Here is a 22,096-nt window from a genome sequence, read left to right on the forward strand (position 1 = left end):
CCCGCCCCGGGGTGGGCGCCCCCTGGGCCGCCCCCGCCCCCACCTGAGGGCACTGGCAGCGGACCTCCCAATGCCCAGCTGACGCTGCTGAGAACCCCTGACTCTGGGCCAGGACTGGGGCCGTTGACCTGCTGGCTGTGAGCCAGGCCAAGCCCCCCGCTCTGGGCCTCCTCTCCTGGGGGGGGTGCCCCAGGCCCCAGCTTGTCTTGGATGTGGATGTCCCCCGAGGGTCTGTGGGGTCTTTAGGGCCCTCGGAGGCTGGGGGCTCCCCTGTGGCCGTGGGCGACTTGCAGCTCTGAGCCCCACCTGCTGCAGTCCCGTCCTCAGAGAACTGTGTCCATCATGGCTCAGGGCACTGAGGGGACAGTGGCCGGTCCGGCAGTGGCCGGGGCTCACTGGGGTGAGTCTCCCTTTCTCCTGCCCTCCTCCCCCCAAGGACAAGGGGGGTGACATGGAGGGGCCCAGAGAGCCCATGCAGACACCCCCGCCCCCGCTCCACAGCGACCTGTCCACCCCTGGGGAGCGGGAGGGCCCCTTCCCAGGCGCCTCCCCTGCCCCCGCCCACACCTCCGTGAGACCCCCGGGCAGGAGGCAGGAGGGGCCTGGGAGGGGGAGGCCGGGGCCCTTGGCGCCGCGGTGAAAGGCGCCCCCAGCTCGCTGCCTGCCCAGGGCCCCGCTCCCCTCCCAGGGCTGCCTTGGGGCTCGGCCAAAGCCTGTGACCCCCGCCCGGAGCAGAGCCGGTGATGAGTGCACCTCGGATGTGCACACACCTGCCTGCCAGCCGCCTCTCACAGCCCCGCGGCCGCAGCCCGGCCCGTGCGCACATCCGTGCGGCCGCGCCCCGAGCCCTGGGGACAGCGCTGGCCAGGCACCGAGGCCCAGGCCCAGAGGGCCGCAGCGGCCCGGCGACCTCTGACAGCGACCGCCGTGCTGTGGAGTCAGCGTAGGGACAGGGCCTCCATCCCTCCGGGGCCCCACCTCCTGCCTCAGCACCTGCGGGGCCGGGCACCAGCTGCTGCTCCTCGCTGCCTTGTCCCCGCCCGGCCCCGGCCGGCCAGCCGCTCCAGGCCGTGCCCCGTGACAGCCCCGGCGGGGGCTCCAGGCCCACGCCGCCCCTCCTGCGGGCAGGCCCAGCTCCGAGCCGCTGCCTTGGGGACCGGCCTCACGCCCCCCACCCCCAGCAACAGCCCCCTCTCCAGGTCTGTTTGTCTGTTTCCGAGCGGCACACACAACAATGGCATTGTTGGTCGTTGTTAGTTTGAAAGACCCAGCGAGAACACTCTGGTGACCCTCTCTAGGCTGGAGGGAGCAGCCTCCCACCCAAGGCTGCTTAGCCAAGGGGGCGACCCCCCCCCCCGTGGTCTGTCAGGGGCAAGCCGCAGCGGGGGAGCCCTTCCCGAGGGTGAGAGCTGTGGGGGTCCTCCCCGTCCCACCGAATCCCAGCCCCCTCCAGCCAGCCCACCAGATAATGGGCCTAGAGGGGCGGGGACAGCCCAAAGCCAGGCCTGCGGGGGCAGGACGCAGCAGGTGACCCAGCAGAGGGACCGAAGCCTGAGCCAGCGAGAGCTCGGCGCGGGCAGTGAGCCCGCCGTGGCCTCCGGTCAACCAGCTGCAATTCATGGCAAGAGCAGAGACCACGTTTAACTCACCCACGAGGGCTCCCCACTGCCAGGCTGGCCCCGCCCCTGCTGGGCACTGGAGAGGCGCTGTTCGGGCACGCGGCCCGGCCTGGAGTGGCCAACAAGGAGGCCGCGGCGGCCAGCGCTCCCCGCCCTGCGGGGTCTCGGGTCCTGAGACTCGGAGGGGAGCTGTGCTGGGTGCCACCGGCTGGTGGGAGGGAGCAGGAGGCTTGCAGGAGAGCTGGGGGCCCTCCCTGCACTTGGGGGGGAGCAGGGTCTGGTCCGGTCATCTTGGAAGCTGAGAGGGACCCGCCTTCCTGGCAGCCCCACAGTTGGCCCCAGGCTAATGCAAAGTCAGCATTTTCCCCCTGTGCAGAGAAAGGGAGCCCCCCCCTTGAATAAAATGTGTATTGGTTCACCAAGCCCTTGGGACACACAGTTTTGCAATGCACTTCCATTCACATGCGAAGTATCTCTCAAAGTAAAAAGGAGACCACACAGCCCAGGGAAAGGGCACAGTGAGTGAGCCACCTCAGCTGGCAGAGAGAGCGTTCCAGAACGCCCAGCACAGACACAATAGACAGTACTCCCCTGGGGCAGCCCTGCCCGAGCGGTCTTCTAGAAAATTCCATGGGGGTTCCAGAGAAGGCAGGTGGGAGAGGAACAGGCACCGCTTCTAAAAAGTGTCATTGATTTCCAACGATGGCGCTGTCCGCCGGGCGGGTACACACTCTCCCTCGAATGGATTAAAGCTGTGAGAGCGGATTTTCGTGGGGCTCGCTGGCCGCCCGCAGCTCACTTCCCCCACCCCGGGAAGGAGGGGCTCTGGCCTGGCTCTGGGCCCCGCACCAGGGAGGCAGAGCTCCCCTGTGTGTGCGCTGGGGCGCCCGGGCGCTCCAGGTCCTCGTGCCCCGATGAGCCAGGGCGTGAGCGTCCTCCAGTGCCACGCCTGTGACCCAAGACCCAGGGCTGGAACGGCGCTTTCACGGACCTGCCTGGGTGCTTTGTGCTTTGCTTTTTTTTAACTTCCTAAAAACGGCTTCCTACCCCATGTGTATCGTTACTATTCCTCACAGAAATTTGTTTTATTTGATTTGCACCTTACGACTTCGAAGCACTTGCATGCGGCCTGCCAGGGCAGGCAGTAAAGAATCGGCCCTGCCCTGGCTGGGGCGGCTCAGCGGGCAGCGCGCTGGCCTGCGAACCCAGGGGTCGCCGGTTCAGTTCCCAGGCAGGGCCAGGCCTGGGTTGTGGGCAAGGCCCCCAGTAGGGGGCGCGTGAAAGACAACCACACATGGATGTTTCTCTCCCTCTCTTTCTCCCTCCCTTCCCCTCTTTCTAAAAAAGTAAATACATTTTTTTAAAATAGTTACAGAGAAGCAGACCACAGCAGCCAAGCGGCACCCCGTTAGTTGGAAAGAATCTACCACGCTGGCTGCTCGGGCTATAAACCGTCACTAAAGCCTTGGCCACCGAGGATGCTGGCTGCTGTGTGTGTGGACCATCTCTCCCTGGACCCTGGGTAGGGGTCATGGGGCGGGCGGCCCGGCAGGACCCCACGGGGCCCGACCACGCAGCCCACCTGGCTCTGAGGGGCGGCCTGGGCGGCAGCAGAGGACAAACAGGGACTGAGGGGCATGCGGGCGTTCGCCCGCCTGCGCACCGCCCTGCGTTCGGCTCGCCGCAAGGGCGCTGTGACTGCTGAGCACCGCCCTCCCCTTGGACCTCAGGCATGACAGATGGGCACACGTCCCCAGACACTGTCCCCTGGGCCCATCCGGCGACAATGGCAGTGGCCCCCTTGACCACTAGCCCGAGGACAATGCTGTGACCCAAGCGCTGAGCAGAGTGGCCAAGTCGGGCAGATCCTGGCCGCTGTCCCCAGACCCCGGGCTCTGCCGGCAGCTCTGACTGTCTTGATCCTCTCCGTCGGTCATCCAGGGTCCCCACGAGGCCTTGGGGGAGGGAGGGCAGCAGGGTCCACGTGCTCCTCCGTCGTCACCAGAAAAGGCGCCAGTCCTTGCGGGAAGTCAAAGCAAGCCCGGGAGGCTGCACACAGGCAGCCTGTGCTCCCAGCCCACGCACCACGGTGGAGGGGCTGTGCTGGAGGGAGCGGCCGCCAGGCTTCTCGGAGAGGCGCTCCCCAGGAGGCGCCTGGTCCCGCCGCTCACGCGTCCTGCCCTGACCGCCCACCGTCACGTGAGAGGTGAGGCTGGGGGCCCTGAACCAGGCGCTCCAGACCCCAATGATGCTGGGGGCGAAGGGCACGGTCAGAAACTAGGCTGGAACAGCCTGGGTCAGCCCGGCAGACCCTGAGCAAACGAGGTCACCTTACCCTCAGAAAGCAAGTGGGGAAACTGAGGCTCAGCGAGGGAAAGACACTGTCCTAGAGCCACCCAACAGCCATGCGGCTGAGCCCAGAGCTGAACTGAGCCACAGTTCTTGCCACCTCCACCCACAGCGGCCCCGCTTCCTCTGCCCACACCCACGCTGCCACCTCGGGCGCCAAGGGACGCCTCTGTGGCCCACAGTGTGTCGCCGCCGGCAGGAGTCGCACTCCACGCCCAGCGGACACGGCAGACGCCAGTGCATGTGCGTCCTCAGCAGTGGCTCGGCCAGGCCGTACGGACCCTGCGGAGCTGTAGCCGAGCAGGAAGTAGACGAGGAGTCAGCCGCCACCTCGCCGTCGCTCTGCCCTTGCTCAGGATGCCCCAGTGGCAGTGACAGCGACAATGGGCACAGGCCCCACAGCCTCCTGGGGAGCTGAGCAGGGGTTCAGCGGCAGCGACCACACACACGCCCGTGCCCTAGGGGCACGGGAGGTTCTGGAACCACAGACAGGAGCACAGGGCCGCCAGCACGCTTCCTGGCAGAGCGGCTCTGCGCAGCCCCTCTGAGCCTCAGGTGCCGCGAGCGGCACCGCAGGTCGCACCTGGCGCGGCGCAGCCGGCCTGGGCTCAGAAGGAGTCGCCTCCCCCGCTGCGTGCGTGGGCCCTACGGGAACCTCACGGCCACGCGTGTGACGAGGTTCTGAGCCGCTGCCGTTAGCCCACGGCGATCGCACACCCGGGACGAGCTGTGCCTCTCAAGGGTCCCGCCCCCAGAAGGTCACGCGCTGTTTTGCTAAGATATTTCAAGGATCGTCTCCCGGAAACCATCCCAGACCTGGGACGTGTCCTTAGCGTCTTCCGTGGACACGGGGTCGGTGACTGCGCTCTTGGCAGAATGACCGCAGAGCTGCCTTGCGCTGCTGGCGTGCGAGAAGAAGGGCCAGGGCCGGGGCGGGGGAGGCTGGGCTGGGGCTGGGGCCCCTCCTCCCTCTTTCTTGGCTGTCGCTGTCGGGCTTCATTAATTCAGTCGTCAGTGCCGATCGAGGCCCAGGGCCCAGGACGCAGCGCTCACCGCCACGAGCAGGCGGTCTGGGAGCGGGTGGGGCGAGGGGCACAGAGTCACGGTGCTGCCCCAGCTCAGGCCGCTGGTGCCCCCTGCTCCCCGTGGAGACACCTGCCTGTTCTTATCGACCTGCGTCTCCTGCCGTCAGAACCAAGAGCCCATGAGGCGGGGCCCGCCCGGGACCAGGAGACCTGGACGCCTGACCTCCACTCCCCGGAGAACGTCGGGACGGGGGTCGAAGACAGGGCAGCAGGCGGCACCCAGGGGGCGGGGGCAGAGCCCGAGTCTGGAACACAGAGATGGGCCGGGCAGGGGCGGGGGAGGCCGGGCCGGGCAGCCCGGGGGAAGCACAGGGACTGGACAGGAGAGAACAACGCGGGGCGGCGGGTTTCTTCCGCAAAAGTGAAATAGTGAGGCGAGGGGGCAGGAAAGAGGGGGCAAGTCTCGTCCCTTTCCCTCTGTGAGCCCTTCTGCATCACTGGCAACGGCCCCAGCCAGAGATTCAGGGGGCAGGGGCGCACCCAAGAGTGAGCAGGCAGAGCCTGGGAGACCCCCTTCCCCAAGACTCGAGACCAGGGGTCAGGCAAGAGCACGCAGTCAGCAGGGCAGGGCCTCCCCGCCTGCGGCGGGCACTCGGTCCCCAAGGCAACAAGCTCTGGGATGCAGACGCACGGAGCACATAGACAGGCTCCTGCGGACCCCAGGAACAGCCCGCAGGGGGAGCCCCACAAGCCTGCCCACGCCTGGGCAGGGGGCGGTGCCCGCGGGAGCTCCAGAGCTGTCGGGTCGCTGGGTGGTGCCGTGGGCGGGGACCTAGGGTGCAGGTCCCCGAGCGGCATGAGCGCCCGCATGGAGACACGGTCGTCGCGCGAGCTGTAGCAGCGCGCCGGCCACAGCGCCGTGAGCGACGTGAGACTGGGAGCGCAGAGTGGTAATGTGGCGCGCGCCGGCGGCGTGGGGAGCTGAGGGGGTAGCGGCGAAACGCGGGCGCTCCGGTCAGGCGGTCAGGCGGTCAGGCGCAGCAAGCAGGACGCGGGGGCGCGTTGTCGCTGAGACTTGAGCAGGCAAGCGCGACGAACGCGAAGGCCAACGACTGTCCCCACGCGCAGGCCAGCAGCAGGTGGGTGTTGCACAGTCGTAGGCGGGGGTGGAGGGGGCTCAAAGAGAGATCCACCGCTGGCTCAGCGTTGCCTAGGACGTCGGGAAGGGGTCTCAGAGGCCGACGGCCTGGCACATGCTGGGCCCGCGCAGCACGCGGAGCAGCCTGAGGAGCAGCGTTTCGAGCGCCGCCAGGAGCAGGTGGCCCTGCGACGCGCTCGGCAGGGAGACGCCCGAGAGGCGCGCGCCGGTCGGCGCTGTAGGCCAGCGGAGCAGCACCAGCGCGTTGGACAGCAGCGACACGACCAGCACCCGCGCCAGCAGCCCGCCAGCAGCGCCGCTCCCGGGCCCGTGGCGCTAGCGGCTCGCCAGGCGCCCCGCGGGCCAGCGGCAGCGGGGGCCCAGCGCTCGTGGGTCGGCTCCGGGAGCGGGCAGGGAAGCGCCCGCGGAGTCTCGGAGAGGCAGAACCGGCGGGCAGCGCCTGGAACGGCACGCGGAGCGGCGACAAGCGCGGGGTCCCGGGCCCTGGCCCAGCGCGCGACGCGGTGCAGCTGGGAGCGGCCCGGGGCGGCGGAGCGAAGATGCGGCCGCGCTCCTCACCGCCCGCGGCGCTGTCCGGGGTGCTGAACGCGCTCGCCGTCCCGGCGCCGGGCGCCAAGCTGCCCCTCGGCTGAATCTAGACGGGGCGACGCCCAACCAGGTCGGTCCTTGGAGTGGTCGCACCTCCGCTGGGGTGTCTGGCGGTGACTCAGGCGCAGGTGGGACGCTAGCGAGCCGGTGTGCCACTCGGAGGCGTTGCCCCTCACCCTCCTTTGCACTGGTGCCAAACTGAAGTGACCCCAGAGGTTTGCCCGGGGCGCGGAGCCGTGTGAGGAGGGCAGAGGGAGCGACAAGCAGGGAGCTAGAGAGAGAAAGCCGCGCGGGTTGGGTAGCGTTCGCCTTCCCAGCCCCCAGCTCGGGCCGGGACTCATCCATGGGTGTTGAACCAAGCAGGGCGGCCAGAAGCAGCAAGAGGGTTTGGGGGAGGAATGAGGGAAGAGGGAGATGGGGAAGGAGAGGCAGAGGAACGGAGGTGGGGGGCGGGGGCGGGGAAGGAGAAGAGAGCGAAGGGCCGAGACTGGGAAGTGCAACACGCAGCACCTTTGGAGCTGGAGGCCCGGCCCTCACCGTGACTCTTGGGGTCCCCGGGAGGTGCGGCGGAGGGTCACTCTCCCCTCCTCCACTGACCCCACTGGGCTTCCGAACCTAGTCGCCCGCGGGCATCTTCCCACGGGCAGGACAGGGCCGGGGGAAAGGCGGCCACTGGGGAGCCCTGGTTTGAGAACAGGCGTCGGGAGGAGCTGCGCTCAGCGGGCAGCGCCGATGGGAGAGGCCTGGTTGGGGGCCGGGCGGGGGGTGAGAGGGGCGTCCGCGCAGGGTTGCGCTCAGAGCGGGCCTGGCCTCAGGGGCGTGGCCCTGCAGGTAACTGTGGCAGCCGCAGGAGCCGGCTGAGCTGGGGCCCGGGGGGCCTGAAGGCGTTTTCTAGACAGCGTGGAGCCACTGGATGTGACAGGGCAGGGGCGGGACCCTCGGGAGCCAGCGCTCTTTGTCATCGGGACGCTCCTCTCGGCAGCAGTGAGCAAGGTGGCCGGTGAGGGAAGCCCCTTTGTTTTTTAAAGCACAGTCACCTGCACAGAAGGACGGAAATACATTCTAAGAAATGCGTCCTTAGTCAATTTTGTTATCGTGCAAACATTCATAAAGCAACTTAACCTTAGGTTACTGTAATTTTTTTTTTCTTTATAAACTTTTAAATTTTCAAAGGGCTGCGGCAGGGCCTGGCTGGGGCTGGGCATGGGACCTGGTCAGGGAGCCTTGGGGGGCCTTTGGGGGCTCATCCAGGCAACCTGGGCTCCGCCGCTCAGGTAAGCCGCAGCCCGGGATGGTGAAGGGGTTGGGGCCAGAGGGTCTCAGGAGGCCCTGGAGGCGCAGGGCAGGTTCCCTCCTGCAGCCCAGAGCCCCACCCCTGGAAGCCCCGCCCCCAGGGCCCGCCTCCTAAGCCACCACGTTCACTGGGCACTCCGCAGCCATCGGCCCCCACGGAGCCCTGTGCTTGACTCAGGGGCCGCCTGTGGGAGACGCAGCCGCGGTGTCTGCAGCCGGCATCCGGCAGGGCGGGCCCTGAGCCTGGCTCAGACACTTGACCTCATCTCTGTGAGCCTCAATTTCTTCACCTGCCACCATCTTAGGATGGTTGGGAGGGAACCGTAGTGTAGAACAAGTTGGAAACAGTCAACACGGAGCACACAGCTGGTGTTTGCTGAGTGCAGGTGCCCCTCCCTCCCCAAGCCTGGGGTGGGAGTGGGGAGAGGTGTCACGGGCGGATCCCGGATGGCTGCGCCCGCGGCGGGCGGCGGGGAAAGGAAGCGTGGGTGGTGGGCGCATGAGGAACAATTCTGAGGAACTCATTCAAAAGTCAAAACTCTACCCACAGGGGAGAAGACCCGCCAGGCGCAGCCCAGGCTGGGGGCTGGGGGCTGGGGGCTGGGGCACCCGGGGGGCAGGGCGAGAGGGCCTCCGCAGTGTGGGACCAGGGGCAGGGGCATGCGCTGCACAAAGCAAGTGGCACCAAAGGGACCCGGGCCTCGGGGGCCCACTGAGGACCTGGAAGGCCTGACGACAGGCATTTGACTGTGACAAGGGTGCCCGCGAGGCTCCGCACCTGCAGGAAGGCAGGAGGCGGGGCAGGCAGGAGGGCTGTTGGGGGGGGCTGCCCTGTGTCCCAGACACCTGCCGCCCATCAGCGGGGCCCCGGCGGGAGCGGGAGCGGGGGCGGGGGTGGGGAGGGCAGGGCCTGCGCGGGAGGCCTGCCGTGCAGGGTGCAAGGCACGGACTCGGCCAGGGTGCGCGGGGCGGCCGTGGGCAACTTCCTTAGCCTCTCGGAGCCTTGGTTTTCTAAGGCTTCTCCCCTTAAAGGTCGCCAGGTCTAAGAGGAGATGCGCGTGCAGAAACGCCAGGCTGGGCGTGTGAGCTGCGCTCGGTGTGACTGAGCGCCGTGTGGGCACGGGGGAGGGCGGGGAGGAAAGGGGGTGGGAGGAGGAGAGGAGGGAGGAGGGGAGGAGGAGTGGGGGCGCGGGCAGCTCTCCCCCCGGAAAGGGGCGGCTGGCACGGGCCCCGCCGCGGTGCGGGAGCACCCGCCGCTGCCAGGTGAACAGGCGGGCCCACAGCTGGGGGCTCAGCAGCGAAGGGAGCGGCCTTCACAGGGGGCACCTGGCTGAGGGCAGCGGAGGAGCAGGTGGGGGCTGTACCCGGAGCAGAGCCCCGGACGGCCAGCCTCCGTGCGTGCTGGCAGGCGGGCGTAGGGAGGGCGCCCCAGGCCACAGCAGAGGTCGCGCTGACGGCCGAGGCCACGGGAACCCGCAGGTGTAGGTGTCGCCACCTTCCTCTCCAAGCAGGGGACCTAAAGCCCCAGGAGGAGGGAGCCAACTCCGTTGGCTTTTTTTCCTGTCCCCCTGCGTCTTGGCCCTGACCGGGGCGCAGCCCCAGGAAACAGCTGCCAATGTGGCCAACCGGAGACCTAGCCTTCGGCCAAAGACCGAAGAGGGAGCCCCCGAAAGCCAGGGAATCCCAGAGACATCGGGAAGGAGGAGGAGCTTGGAACCCCACCTCATACGTTGTTTCTGAACCCCAGGCTCGCCCGGCGCTCCACACGTGTGGATCTGGCCATAAGCAGGGAACCGAGGCAGTGAGAGCTCAGCAAAGGGGGACCCCCTCCCAGGCCCCGACTGGCCACTGGGCGGTGCACACTCAGGACAAGTGGCTGCAGAGACTTTGAAACGGAACCGGTGCGAACGCCCCGGCCCACAGAAGGCCACTGGGAACTCGTGGGCGGGCCCCCGGGGTTGATTGCCAGCTCAAACAAAAGTATTCTGCATAGGATTTAAACAAGACTCAGGGCCTCAAACGTAGTATTCCAAATGCCCGGGGAACAAGCCCCAATTACTCGGCACCCAAGGAGCCTGGACAACCTCGACGTGTGTGGGAACAGACCACCCACAGATGTGAGGCCAGGGCGGCTCAGAAGTCGGAATTGTCTGTGGCACATTTAAAGCAAGGGTTATAAAAAGAACCCAAGAAGAAAGGGCCAACCCTGCTGGGATGAACAGAAAGGGAGGAAGTCTAGGCAAAGACATAGAAGGTAGGAAGAAGAATCAAATAAAAAACGTAGAACTGAAAAAGGCAGTGATCAAAATAAACTCGTCGACTCAGCAACTCAGTGGCAGAAGTGACAGAAGTATGAATGAGAGAACTTGAAGAGCGAGCAGATCGTTCTGTGCAAACGAGAGGTCTTAGAATGGTCACAGAATCCAACACTTCATCATGATGAAAGCGCTCAACAAACCAGGCATAGGAGAGAACCTGCTCAACCTGGTCAGCGGTGTTTATGAAGAGCCCAGGGCTCGCCCCGCCTGCCACGGCGGAGACCCGACGCTGTTGTGGGCCAGGTACCCAGTGGGGGGCGCGCAAGAGCCAACCCATTGATATATCTCCCTCACATTGATGTTTCTCTCATATCTCCCGCACATTGATGTTTCTCTCCCTCTCTTCCCCTCTCTCTAAACAATAAATAAATAAAATCTATTTTAAAAAAAGCATCTCCCCAAATCCTCCTGGAGCTGATACACAGCTGAGAAAATGTTGTAGGCTACAAGATCCACACACACAAATGAGCTGTGTTCTCCTCCACTAGCTACAGATGATACCAAGATGGAATTAAGAAAATTCCACAATTCCACAAGAGCATTAAAACAAACCAAAAATCCTGAAGAATAAATTTAACCAAAGAAATGCAAGGCTTGTATACCAAAAACTATAAAACAGTGTTGAAAGAAAGCAAAGACCTAAATCAGTGGAAAGACACCTTGTGTTCTCGATCGTGAGGCGCAGTGTGCGGTCAGGGACGCAATGCCCGCCCTCCCCCCCCAACTGGCCTGCGGCTCCAGCGCGATCCCAATCAAAGCCCCAGGGGCCGGTTCGGCAGAAAGGGCTACCCTGATCCCACAGGCCCCGTGAAGCGGAACGGGGGCCGGAGCGCCGCAGCATCTCCAGGAAGGAGGGCGAGCCTGGAGGATGAGCACGTCCCGATTTCAAACTTCCCGTGAAGCTGGAGGCCCGAAGACGACGTGGTGCAGGGACGAGGAGCAACACGTGACCACGGAGAAGAACTGAGAATCCAGGGGAAACCCACGCAATTACGGCCGATGGACTTTCCACACGGGCCAAGGCCACGCACGGGGGAGGAACGGCCTGTTCGACCACCAGCGCAGGAACGCCCGGCTGTCCGCGGGCACAAAGGTCGTTTCTCTGGACCCCTGCCTCACACCGTCGACAAAAGTCAACGCGAAAACGAACTCGAAGACCTACCTCAGTGTAAGCGCTACAGCCGTAAAACTCTTAGAAGGAAACAAGGGTGCAAGATTCTGTGACCTTAGATTTGGCAACGGTTTCCTAGATGTGAAATCAAAAGCATACACGATAAAAGAAAAAAAAATAGATAAGTAGGACTGCATCCAAATTAAATACTTTTGCTGCAATGAACACGTTAAGAAGGTGAAAAGACAACACCCAGAACGAGATGAAATATTTGCAAATCATATATCTGATGAGGATATAGAATCTAGAATATAACAATAAAAAGACAAATAATTCATTTGAAAATGGACAAAGATCTGAATAGACACTTCTCCAAAGAAGGTCCCCAGGCACACGAAGAGATGCTCAGCGTCACTAACCGTCAGGGAAATGCACATCAAAAACGTACTCCTCGCCCGCAACGGGGCGGGAGCCAAACCCTAACCCAGCGGGTGCCGGCGAGGCCGCGGACAGAAGAGCCCCCGGTGCGCGGCTGGTGGGGTGCAGACGGGGGCGGCTCCCGTGGGAAACAGTGCGGAGGGGCCTCGGAGGGTTGAAAAGAGGGTGACTCCACGGCCCAGAAATTTCACTCCTAGTATACGGTTTAGTTTAAGAGACTTGAAAACATGTGTTCATGCAAAGCCTTGTACCCGGGTGTTCACAGCAGCATCACTAACCACCACCTCAGGGTGGAAACGACCTTGATGTCCATCAGCGAGCGAGCGGACCTAAGTGCGGTGCAGCCACGCGGTGGAACGACACTCGGCCGCGGACGGACCGAGGCCCCGGCACCACTCCCCGTGCTGAGCCTTGAGGGCCTGATGCCCAGTGAGGGACGGGGGTCACAAGGGCCGCGCGCTCTATGACGTCATGTACACGGACCGTCAGGATGGGCAACTCGATTGAGGCCCAGCGGACGGGCAGCTGCGGGGGCTGGCCCATGTAGGGGGTGCCTCGGCAACGGTGACATGTTGTCCTAAAGGCCACTCCAGTGTAGACTTGTTTTTTAAAACATTTTATTTATTTATTTTTGGACAGAGGAGAAGGGAGGGCGAACGAGAGTGAGAAACATCCATGTGTGGTTGCCTCTTGCAGACCCCCCACTGGGGACCTGACCCACAACCCAGGCCTGTGCCCTGACGGGGAATCGAACCGCCGACCCTTGGGTTCAGAGGCCGGTGCTCGATCCACTGAGCCGCACCAGCCAGGGCCGACTGGAGATTTTAAATGGTAACTTTTATGTTATGTGAATTACATCTCAATGAAAAGTGCAGTTAGAAAATGATGAAAAATGAATGTTTCCTTGACCAGTGGGGAAATAATAAAAGGCCTACTGTTTGCGTCATCAAATTCCCGGACGGTGAGGAGGAACAGGGTGGTGCAGAAAAAATCTGAAGAAATAATGGCTGAAAACTCCCTGAATTTGACAAAAGACAAACGTGAAATGACCCAAACACCCTCCGCTGGGTGAGCTGATACACAAACGGGAGGAACGGGGCTACATCCGTGACATGCGACAGAAGGGACAGGAGCAAAGGGACAGCCGCTGGCCGGCTGGCAACGGGGGAAGCCCCTCACCGGGGCCCGCCGCCCTGGCCACCTTTCCAGCCAATCCCGCAAGGTCTCTGGCAGACCACGCGGTGTCTCCCTCCATTTCCACGACGTCCTGGAAAAGGCAGGCTGTGGGGACGGAGAGCAGGTCCCTGGGGGTCAGGGCCGGGGGTCGGGTCAGGGTGGGGGAGGGGTGCTCTGCGTGGCTGGGCCGCGGCCTACCCAGGTCCACCCACGTGTGAGCAGTGCCAACGCGGGACGTGCCGAAGCGGCAACCAGCCTGGAGCGTGACTGAAGCAACAAAATGTGTTGAAATTAAGAACGAAACGCTTTTTAAACCCGGGTTCGGAAGGAAGACACCCCGGGACCCCCAGGTTAAGCAAAGGTGGAAGGTGGTCACTGTTTGTGTTTTGTTTCACTAGAAACGTGTACCCGCACACAGGACTTTGTGGCTGACGAGCCCTCTGCACCCTCTCTGGGCGCCCGCCGCCTGGTCAGGCAGGTGAGCTACCCTCTCCCCCCCCCCCCGCGCCCAGGCTCTCTGCAGGACAGTCGCCCTGACCTGGAGCGCACGCTGGCACCGGGAGGGAGCCCAGGGCGCACGGAAGGGCCCACCCTGGCTCCCCCGCACGAGCCACAGGCTCGCTCCGGGCCTGGTTCCTGGGCTACATGACTAGAAGCAACAAGTGAAGATACAGAAATAGGAGGCTCCATGATTCCAGCCCGGGAATGAGACCCGCACACTCCAGGGCTGTTCCCCCCCCCGGACCGTGCACACCAGACCAGAACCGGGCCCCACCCCCGCGCCCACTAGGAGGCTGCCTGGCGTCCCTCCTGGCGGGCGAGGCACCAGGTGTCTAGAGGAGACACTGAGGGCCATGTGCCGTGGTCCCTGCGTCCAGGCCCCAGACTCCCACGGGCGCCCGCGGCGGGTCGCGGGGGTCACCGCGGCAGCCCCTCCCCAGGAGTGAGGAGCGGAGCCCCCACGGCCCTTGCTCTCTGCTGTGAGCCTGGGCTCAGCCCCTTCCTCCGGCGCCCACCACTGCCAACCTCCCGCCCTGGAGCCGGCCCTGGGCCTGGGAGTCCAAGCCTGTGGAATCCGAACCCAGACGGGCCAACCCCAGGCCTCCCTGGCCTCCCAGGCGAGAACACAAGCCTGCCTTCCTCTTAAACTGGTCATATTTGAGATTCCACAAGGTGCCCCGCTGAACTCTCCCAGAACTATTTCCTGCTCAGCACATTCTTGAGTCTGCAGGGAAACGTATCTTCCTTCTGTCCTGATTTCTCCGCTGCCCTTGGCCTCTACCAGGACCCAGCAGCTTCTCTGGCCCACGGGGAGGCACGGAGGCCGCAGCAACAGGCTCCCTGCATCGAGATGGGTCTGAAGCTTCTGGCTCCTTGGGAGACACCTCCCCCAGGAAGCCCTCCTGACTACCCTGCTCCTGGGGCAGGGTTACTTCAGTGAGCACTTGTAAGACTGTCTGTGGGGAAGAACCATCCACCCCAGGCCAAAATGTGGTCCTACTGTGGGCGATGGTGTATGGCCCGCATCACGTGGGACTCATGTGAGCTGGTGTGTCTAGGTGCTTGGGAGATGCCGTAAAATCCTCCAAACACTGGCTCTCGATTTCTGCGCCTGCCATGGGTCCATGACAGACATCTCGGGGACAGACCCCAGAGGTGTCAATGGCGCCGAATAGCACTGGCAGGAGCCTCTCGGCCATGAAGCGTCCAGGACCCCAGGAGGAGCCCTCGGGCGAGGTGCTGGTCCCGGGCAGCCCGTGTCCTGCCGCCCCACAAGAGGGCCCAGACGTCGGCCCGGATGTGAGTGAAACGAAGGAGCGAACGATAAGTAGCCAGGTGAGCGAGGGACGGGAGCAGGAAGCCTGGCTGCTTTTGGAGCGCGGGGCGCGCTCACGTGTCCCGGGTGCCGGGCTCCCACCCCTGCGTCTGCCGTGGGCACCCTGTGGCATGTGTGAACGTTTTCCTGTCTGGCTCGGACATTCTGGGTCCTGGTCAGGGCACCCCTCCCCAACCCGAGAGCAGAGGAACCTTCTCCTGGGCGTTCTCGCTTCCTTGGAGGGGTTTTGTTCCCGTTAGACGGGTCTCTAACCCACCCAGAACTCGGTTTTGCATGTGGCGTGAGACAGGGCTCTGACACTCTGGTTGGCCAGACTGAGCAGCGGTCAGTCCAGCCCCACTGGCCAGAGCCCCGCCCCAGCCGCACTGAACGACACGAGGAGCCGAGGCCAGCTGTCCCACGCGGGCCTCCCGCACCGACTGCGGTTCACCGACTCCGGGCGTGTGCTCTCGGCCCCGGGGCGACTGTGCAGAGGTGGGGCCGGGATGGCGGCTGCTCCACACTCCTGTCACAGTGGAAAACACAGGGACGCACACATCGCGGCCAGTCGTCACAGGTCAGAGTCCGCTTCCCTTCCCGCTGTGTGCCCTCGGCCCGTTCCCTCGCCTTCTCGGAGTTCGGCTTCCTTGTCCACAAAACCAGGGTCACCAAAGGCGACCCGTGTGAGCGCCCTGTCCTTGGGAAGGACCAGCAGGCGGTCATCGCAATCGCTGCAACGCAGTCGTTAGGGCCTCTCTCCTGTCTGCCCCCTACTGGGCCGAGACCGCTGGGGTAGAAACCGGGTCTGCCCCATGGTGGGGGTGTTTGCTGGGCGGATGGATGCAGCCTCCCAGGGAGGGCGATCAGAGCACGTGCCCTGGCCTGGGCTCAGGGGCGGAGGGGGTTGTGCACGGGAGAGGCCGGCAGCCTGGACGTGGCTGGACGGGCCCCGGTCCACGTGGCCGCCCAGCGCTTCTGCCCGCAGCGGAAGGTCGGCCCCGCCGCTGGCCAGCTCTGCAGAGCGCTTCTCCAGGTGGCCCTGGGCGGCCCCGCGGGAAGCACGCTCCAGCCCAGGCCAGCGGGGAGGGCGTAGTGCGGCGGGCGCGGCTGGCACGCGAGGCCCGTCGCCCCCTGGGACACAGGCGGGTGGTTCAGGACTGGGACGCAGGTCTCTGACGTTGCCTCCTGCACTCCCGGCCCAGACGGGGAAGCCATGCTGTCTGAGCCCTTCAGCGAGACTTCCTTGCCTTTCCGTGCCCAGGCCTGGGGTGGGAGCAGGGCGTGAGGGGGCGGACTCCGGGCCCCTGCCCTCCACAAGGAGGTGCTGCCCAGGGCCCCATTGCTAAGGGAGTCGCTGACAGAACCGGGAGGGGGGGGCCACGTCTGCCGGTCACAGAGGCGGGGCCTGGTGCCGCTGCTGCACAGCTTGAGGCCTGCGCGCCCCGCTGCCCCCCGCGCCCCCTGTGGACCGGCCCTGCCGCTCACGCCAGAGGCGGGGCAGCTCATGACCAAGGGCCCGGCTTTGGTCGCAGACTGCCCTTCCATCCGTCCATCGTCCGTTCATTCATTCACGTCTCTGTACCTCGATCGCCTCATCTGCAGAGTGAGGGTCACGGCAGGGCCTGCCCCCGGGGACTCTGCGAGGAGGTCTCCACGCATCATACCTCCTGCCTGCCCAGCGCTGCAGCCAGCGGACACAGGGGCCGGGCGGGCGGCAACGGGAACGCAGCCTCAGCCCCGCGCCTCGCTTAGGGCAGACGGAAGGGCGGGCTGAGGGGGGACACGGCTCGGGTGTGCAGCAGGCACGGTGTCCTGGTGCGGCCACGAGGGTTAGGCCACCACCTGGCCACGAGCCACCATGGCCCCCGCAGGCCTTCCCGGGGAGAAACCAACCACATTGCACCCCGGAGTGACCGAGGGCAGAGGGCCCCCCCGCCCCGCTGCGCGCAGAGCACGCCCCCTGCAGGGCGAGAGGCTGCTGGGCGGGGGCTGCGGGAGGCGTGGGCCCGGCGCCCGGGGTGGGTAGGGAGAGCCCCTCTTCGGGGACAGCGGAGCGGGAGACGGCCCGCCACGCCTCATCCCATCAGACAGGGCTGAGCTCCGGTTATCGGTGTGTGCCGGTTCCAGCCGCTCCTGGCAGCTTCCAGCAGGTTTTCCGCAGCAGGAAGGCCCTGGTGGGCGTGAACGAGGCGGCCGCCTGCTCGCCTCCAGTCCCGCACCTGCTGCGTTCCACCGCCCGCTGCCCCGGCTCGATGCTCAGGCCCCGCCGGCCCCGGCCCTGGCCTGGCCCTTCGGGGCGTTCAGCCTGTCCATCGAGCGTGGAGGGACAGCAGGCCGGTCGGCGCTCTTCATCCGCTGGAGAAGCCCCTTCTGCTCCTGGCGCGCCGCGGGCTTTTATCAAAAATAGACGCTGGGTTTTGTCAAAGTTTTTTTTTTTTTTTTTGCCTTTGTTGAGGTTATCATGTGGGTGTTTTGGGGGGCTGTGTGTGTGTCATTTTTAGGTTCTTAATGTGTCACATCACACCAATTGCTCCTTAAATGTGGAACTAGCCCTGCCTCCTGGGTGAATCTGCCTCGGTCATGACACATTGTCGCATTTACATGTTATTGGGCTCAATTAGCTAAAAACGTACTAGAAGTTTTGCACTGTCCTCCTACGAGGGGCTGGTCTGTGGTTTCCTCCTCCTGTCGCGTCTTGGCCGAGTTTCGGAGTCAGGGAGATGCTAACCATCTGAAACGGGTTGAGAAATTTTTCTCCCTCTTCTATTTTTTAGGAGAGTTTGCGTACAATTGATAGAATTTTGGGTAAAATTTCCCAGTGAAACCACCTGGGCCCGACTTTTCTTTATGGGGAGGCTTCCAGCCACCGACTCCACCCCCCTGGCAGGCACAGCACTGCTCAGGCCCCGCCCCCGCCCCGCCCCGCGCGCCTGGGCCCTCCAGGGGGCGCCCCCGAGGGCGGCGTCAGGGGCCTCGTTGGCATGAAGCCACTGTGCTCTTCCACACGCTCGAGTGGCGTGGAATCTGCCGCGACGTCCTCCCTCTCACTCCTGACACTGGGGACGCGGGCAGGCTCTGCCCATTGGGATCTGTTACAAAACAGGAGCCCCCTCCAAGCAGACATGCTGGACCCGGCCCCCCAGCAGGGACTGCACAGCCTCCCTGGAACCCCTAACGGTTCCTCCTCCTGCCCCCACTCCCCCAGGGTCCCCTGGGAGGGCCGCGCAAGGTGGGGGCGGGGCGGCCTGGGCTGCGCACAGCAGTGGCCTGAACAGACCCACCGGCTCTCAGGCAGCACCGGGCAGGCGGGGGGGGGGGGGGGGGGGGGGGGGGGCCTTCCTGCGCCCCTCCCCCCACCAGCCCCAGGCTGAAGCCGGGGCAGAACCCGTGGCTCCTGTGGGCAGAGCCTGCAAAAGGCATTTTCAAGGCAGGAAGATTCCTGAATCCAACTCAGTTCTTGGAAGTCACTCTTCCCTTCTCTGCCCGAAAAGAGCACTGCTCCCCAGGCACCCGCCCGCCCACCCGCCCTCCCATCCGGCCAGAAGTGTGTGCCTCGTGGAAGCTGGAAGGGCCGGGCCGCTTCCCCGCCAAGGGCCTGCTGCTGATGTGGCCTTGGGCTCAGGCCACCGCGGGGAGCGTGGGACCTTCCTAGAAGGCCGTGCGGGGAAGGAGCCGTGGTGCCAGACTGTCGGAGGGGCCGGCCCCCAGCAGGCGTGACTCTGGGGGCTCTGGAGAGGAAGTGGGGAGGACCCCTGGCAGGGACTGCCCCCACTGCCGTCAGTCCCCAGGGGCGCACAGGCCCTGCCGGGCCCCCACCCCAGGACACCTAGCAGCCTGGCCACCCGCCCCGCCCCCCGCTCGTCCCTCCCTGCAAAGCCCGGGGGTGCGGCCCAGCCCCGGCCTGTGCGGGGCAGGGCCAGGCCTGACCCAGCGACGGGGGCGCGCGTGGCAAGGCCGGCGAGCCTGAGCCCAGGGCCCGTGCCCTCCGCGCCCCCAGCCCAGCCACGGCCCCTGACCCGAAGGCACACTCCTCAAAGGCGCAGCACCCCAACAGGCTGTTGGCGCCAGGGGACTCGCAGGGGGCAGCCGGATCGGGGGCTCCATCGGCAACCCTCCCCCCGCCCCCCTGCCCAGAGTTCAGCACCAGCCACGAGGAATGTGCGGTCTCTCAGGGCCCAGCCTGCTGAGAGTGCCGGTGACCGTCACGGTGACGCTGCTGCTGCTGCTGCCACAAGGGACCCAGCCAGGGCCACACGGCGCCGGGCACAGGGCCTGCGCCTGGTTCAGGAGCTCCTGGTGGGAGGGCGGGCGGGTAACGGGGGCAGAGACGGGCACCGCTCCCCGCAGGTGCGTGCAGGGAAGGTCCGTGACCTGTGGCGGCTCCCCATGTCCCAGGTTCGGATCATCAGTCACACGCGCTGCTGACATGGACCCTGTGACGTGCCGGCTCACGCTCTTGATGGAGTTTTTGGTGGACTGATGTCCAACGCACGGTGTCGTCCTTCAGGGTTCGACCTTGCGTGTCCTCCCACCCCCGAGTCCGGAAGATGCTGCCCTACATTTTCTTCTAAAAGACTTGGTGCCCCACCCCCCCCAGGGGCCAGGCAGGTGAGAGCGTGTCCCACGGGGGGAGCCGGTCCCCACGACTCAGCTGCAGCTGGTGGCACCGCACCAAGTTCCGTGGGGGGCGGGGACAGCAACGAGGAAGACGCCAGCCGCCCGGAGCCCGGGCCAGGCCCGCGAGGTGTGCGTGCGGGAACGAGGGGCAGGGTCCATGGCCGGCGCCCAGACCCGAACCGCAGAGGCGGCGGGTGCTCCCTGAGCGACGCGGGCCCGGCTCTGCCCATCAGACGTGCTCTGGGGCCTGTGCCGGCCCCTGACCTCGGAGCCTGGGCACCCTCATCGGTGAAACGGGATGGATCTGCCACTACGAGGAACCCTCGGTGTCCCCACCAGGGCTCCCCGGCAGCCAGCGCCGCCCGCCCCCGCCCTCACTGGCTCTGCAAAGTCGCCCACCGTGCTGCCCTGGTGCAGGGGGGACACTCCGCCCCCACCCGAGCTCAGCGAGGCGCCAAGGGCCACCCAGTGGTACCCGCTCTGCGCGCCTTCAGTGAACCACATGGCCGGAGCCCCTGTCTCAGGCTCTGCTTGCATAGGGGGGCCGAGACTGCCAGTCTCTCACAGCCTGGGGGCAGAAGAGACCAGAGTCTGCCCGCGGTCGCCTCGTGTCGCTTGTCGCGGGGGTCCAGCGGTCAGCAGCCAGTCCCTCAGCTGCCCTGCCTCAGAGAAACATCTGGGCACCAAGGAGGGCCCCGGCTCCGAGGCAGCGCCCCTTCCGGCCCGGCCCGCCCTTCCCACCTCCCTGGGGCCCGGCTGGGGGCGGCGGGGGGGACACGACACCAGAGTGTTAAGCAAGCGCTGGGGTGAGACTGACTTCGAGTTTTGGTAACAAACTCAGATTTGTCTGTTGTTTCCTAGTTTGCCTGGAAGCCCTCACTGTTCTGTCACTTGCTCAGGGATGGCTGGCAGGTCCCCTCCTGCAGCCAGGTCCCAAAGGAGATTGTCCGTCGGCTCGAGGAGTCAGGAAAGTCACCGGCCTGTCAGCGGGCTGTTCCCCCACTTCACAGGTCAGCAACCCGGGGCTCGGGAGGGGACGGCACCAGCTCCGAGCCAGAGCGAGCCAAGTGCTGGGAGCCCCCCCAAGGGGGCTGCGCTGTGGGCATGGCAGAGCCGCTGTCCCCATCGCCGCGACCCCACGGCCAGGGTCAGTGCCAGCTGCACCTCTCGGCCACGAGGCCTGGCAGACAGGCTTCCCTGCCCCCGGGGGCTTCCTGAGCACCGACCCAAAGGCCACTCAGACTGGCCCTCGGGTTCCCTGGAGGCCTCCCCCTGCGTCCGGTCACTTGGGGGGGCTCCGGGCCCATGGGCTCCAGCGGCCCCACAGCAGCCCACAGCCGGACAGGGCCTGCGGCTCCCCCTGCCCCGAGCTGCAGAGGCGGGGGCTCAGGTCCGTGCCCCGGCTTCCAGGGGGCACTGAGGGGCACTTCTGGGGCACCACTGGGCGGGGGCAGCGAAGGCGCCTGCAGACTGTGGACACTCAGCTGCGCCCGGTCTCGTGCCGAGGATGAACTGCTTTTGGTTGCAGTCGCAGTAAACCAACTCCAGCTTCAGCCAGAAAGGGGGGGGGCGGGGCGGGAGAGGGGCGAGGGGCGCAGAGCGCTGCGCGGGGGCCGCCCAGAACCGGGCCCTCCTCTCGGGCCTCGTCTTGTTCTCCGGGCAGCGGTACATACAGAGCCAGTCGCTGCCACGTGACCCGGGGACCGTGTCCAGTCCCGCACGAGCCAAGGTGTCCCTCGGAGCTCAAACTCCCGTGGTGAGCTGTGTGGCCCGGCCAGGGTCAGGGGCTCACAGCACACAGACACAGCCGCTGGGCTGCGCCCACAGGACGAGGGTGGGGAGCCCAGCCCGGGGCCCCAGCCTCGCGGGCAGCAGGCTCAGCGCCAGGGGTGGAAACTGTGAGGAATCAGCCGGCCCCCTGCCCAGGCTCAGCCAGAAAGCAGAGGGAGCGGGCGTGGTTACAGGCCTCCCAATCCCGCAAGCCCTGGGCTTGAGCTCTGCGAGGGCAGCCCCTCGGGCCACCAGCCCGACAAACGCTGACGAGGCCCCCGCTGCAGCAGAGCCCTCAGGAGCCTGATGAGCGGAGCATCTTCCCCCAGAGCATGAGGAAGTGAGCTGCGGTTTTCCTCCTGCCAAGAACAGGCTCCAGGGCTCTGAGCTGGGCCCTGCGGAGCCTCGGGAGCCCAGCAGGCGGCAGCAGCGCTGGGAGGAGGCTGCAGAGGAAGTGTGCCCGCCGCCCTGGGCAGCGGAGCCCCAGCCTCGCAGAGCAGTCCAGTGTGTGACGCGCGGAGCCCAGGACGGGGTGAAGCCGGGTGAAGCCGGCGCCGCGTGTGCCCTGGCTGGGGCAGCGCTGACTCTGCACAGCCCTGACTCCCACCCGCGGGGCTGGGCTCCGTCGAGGCTCTGCCTCAGGAGTGCCAGAGCCACGCCCCACAAGCTGAGGACGGGAGGGACTCTGCTGGTGTTTCTCTCTGGGGTGCACAGGGCTCAGGAGGAATCCCTTCGGCGCGCCTCCTCCCCCTGCCCGGCCCCCAGTTGCTGGAAATGTTTCTGCAGCCTCGGTCCTCCCCGCAGTGCCCAGCAGGCG

The 22,096-nt window shown here is 65.6% G+C and overlaps 1 protein-coding gene across 1 annotated transcript in view; it reads right to left on the minus strand.

The window, feature by feature from the left end:
* CPZ (carboxypeptidase Z) overlaps positions 1-20,013 on the minus strand; it is a 36,427-nt gene extending 16,414 nt beyond the window's left edge. The window contains exons 1-8 of the mRNA XM_054581826.1: positions 19,888-20,013; positions 19,037-19,185; positions 18,820-18,947; positions 15,805-16,023; positions 14,726-14,838; positions 6,237-6,467; positions 5,754-5,974; positions 44-231 (exon numbers count right to left, since the gene is read on the minus strand). Coding sequence (XP_054437801.1) covers positions 44-231; positions 5,754-5,974; positions 6,237-6,467; positions 14,726-14,838; positions 15,805-16,023; positions 18,820-18,947; positions 19,037-19,185; positions 19,888-20,013 — 1,375 coding nt within the window. The remainder of the gene's footprint in view (positions 1-43; positions 232-5,753; positions 5,975-6,236; positions 6,468-14,725; positions 14,839-15,804; positions 16,024-18,819; positions 18,948-19,036; positions 19,186-19,887) is intronic.
* Positions 20,014-22,096: the final 2,083 nt, after the last annotated feature.

Source organism: Pteronotus mesoamericanus, unplaced genomic scaffold (assembly GCF_021234165.1).
Source record: "Pteronotus mesoamericanus isolate MK-2021 breed Mesoamerican mustached bat unplaced genomic scaffold, CSHL_Meso_final contig_68, whole genome shotgun sequence".
NCBI lineage: Eukaryota > Metazoa > Chordata > Mammalia > Chiroptera > Mormoopidae > Pteronotus > Pteronotus mesoamericanus.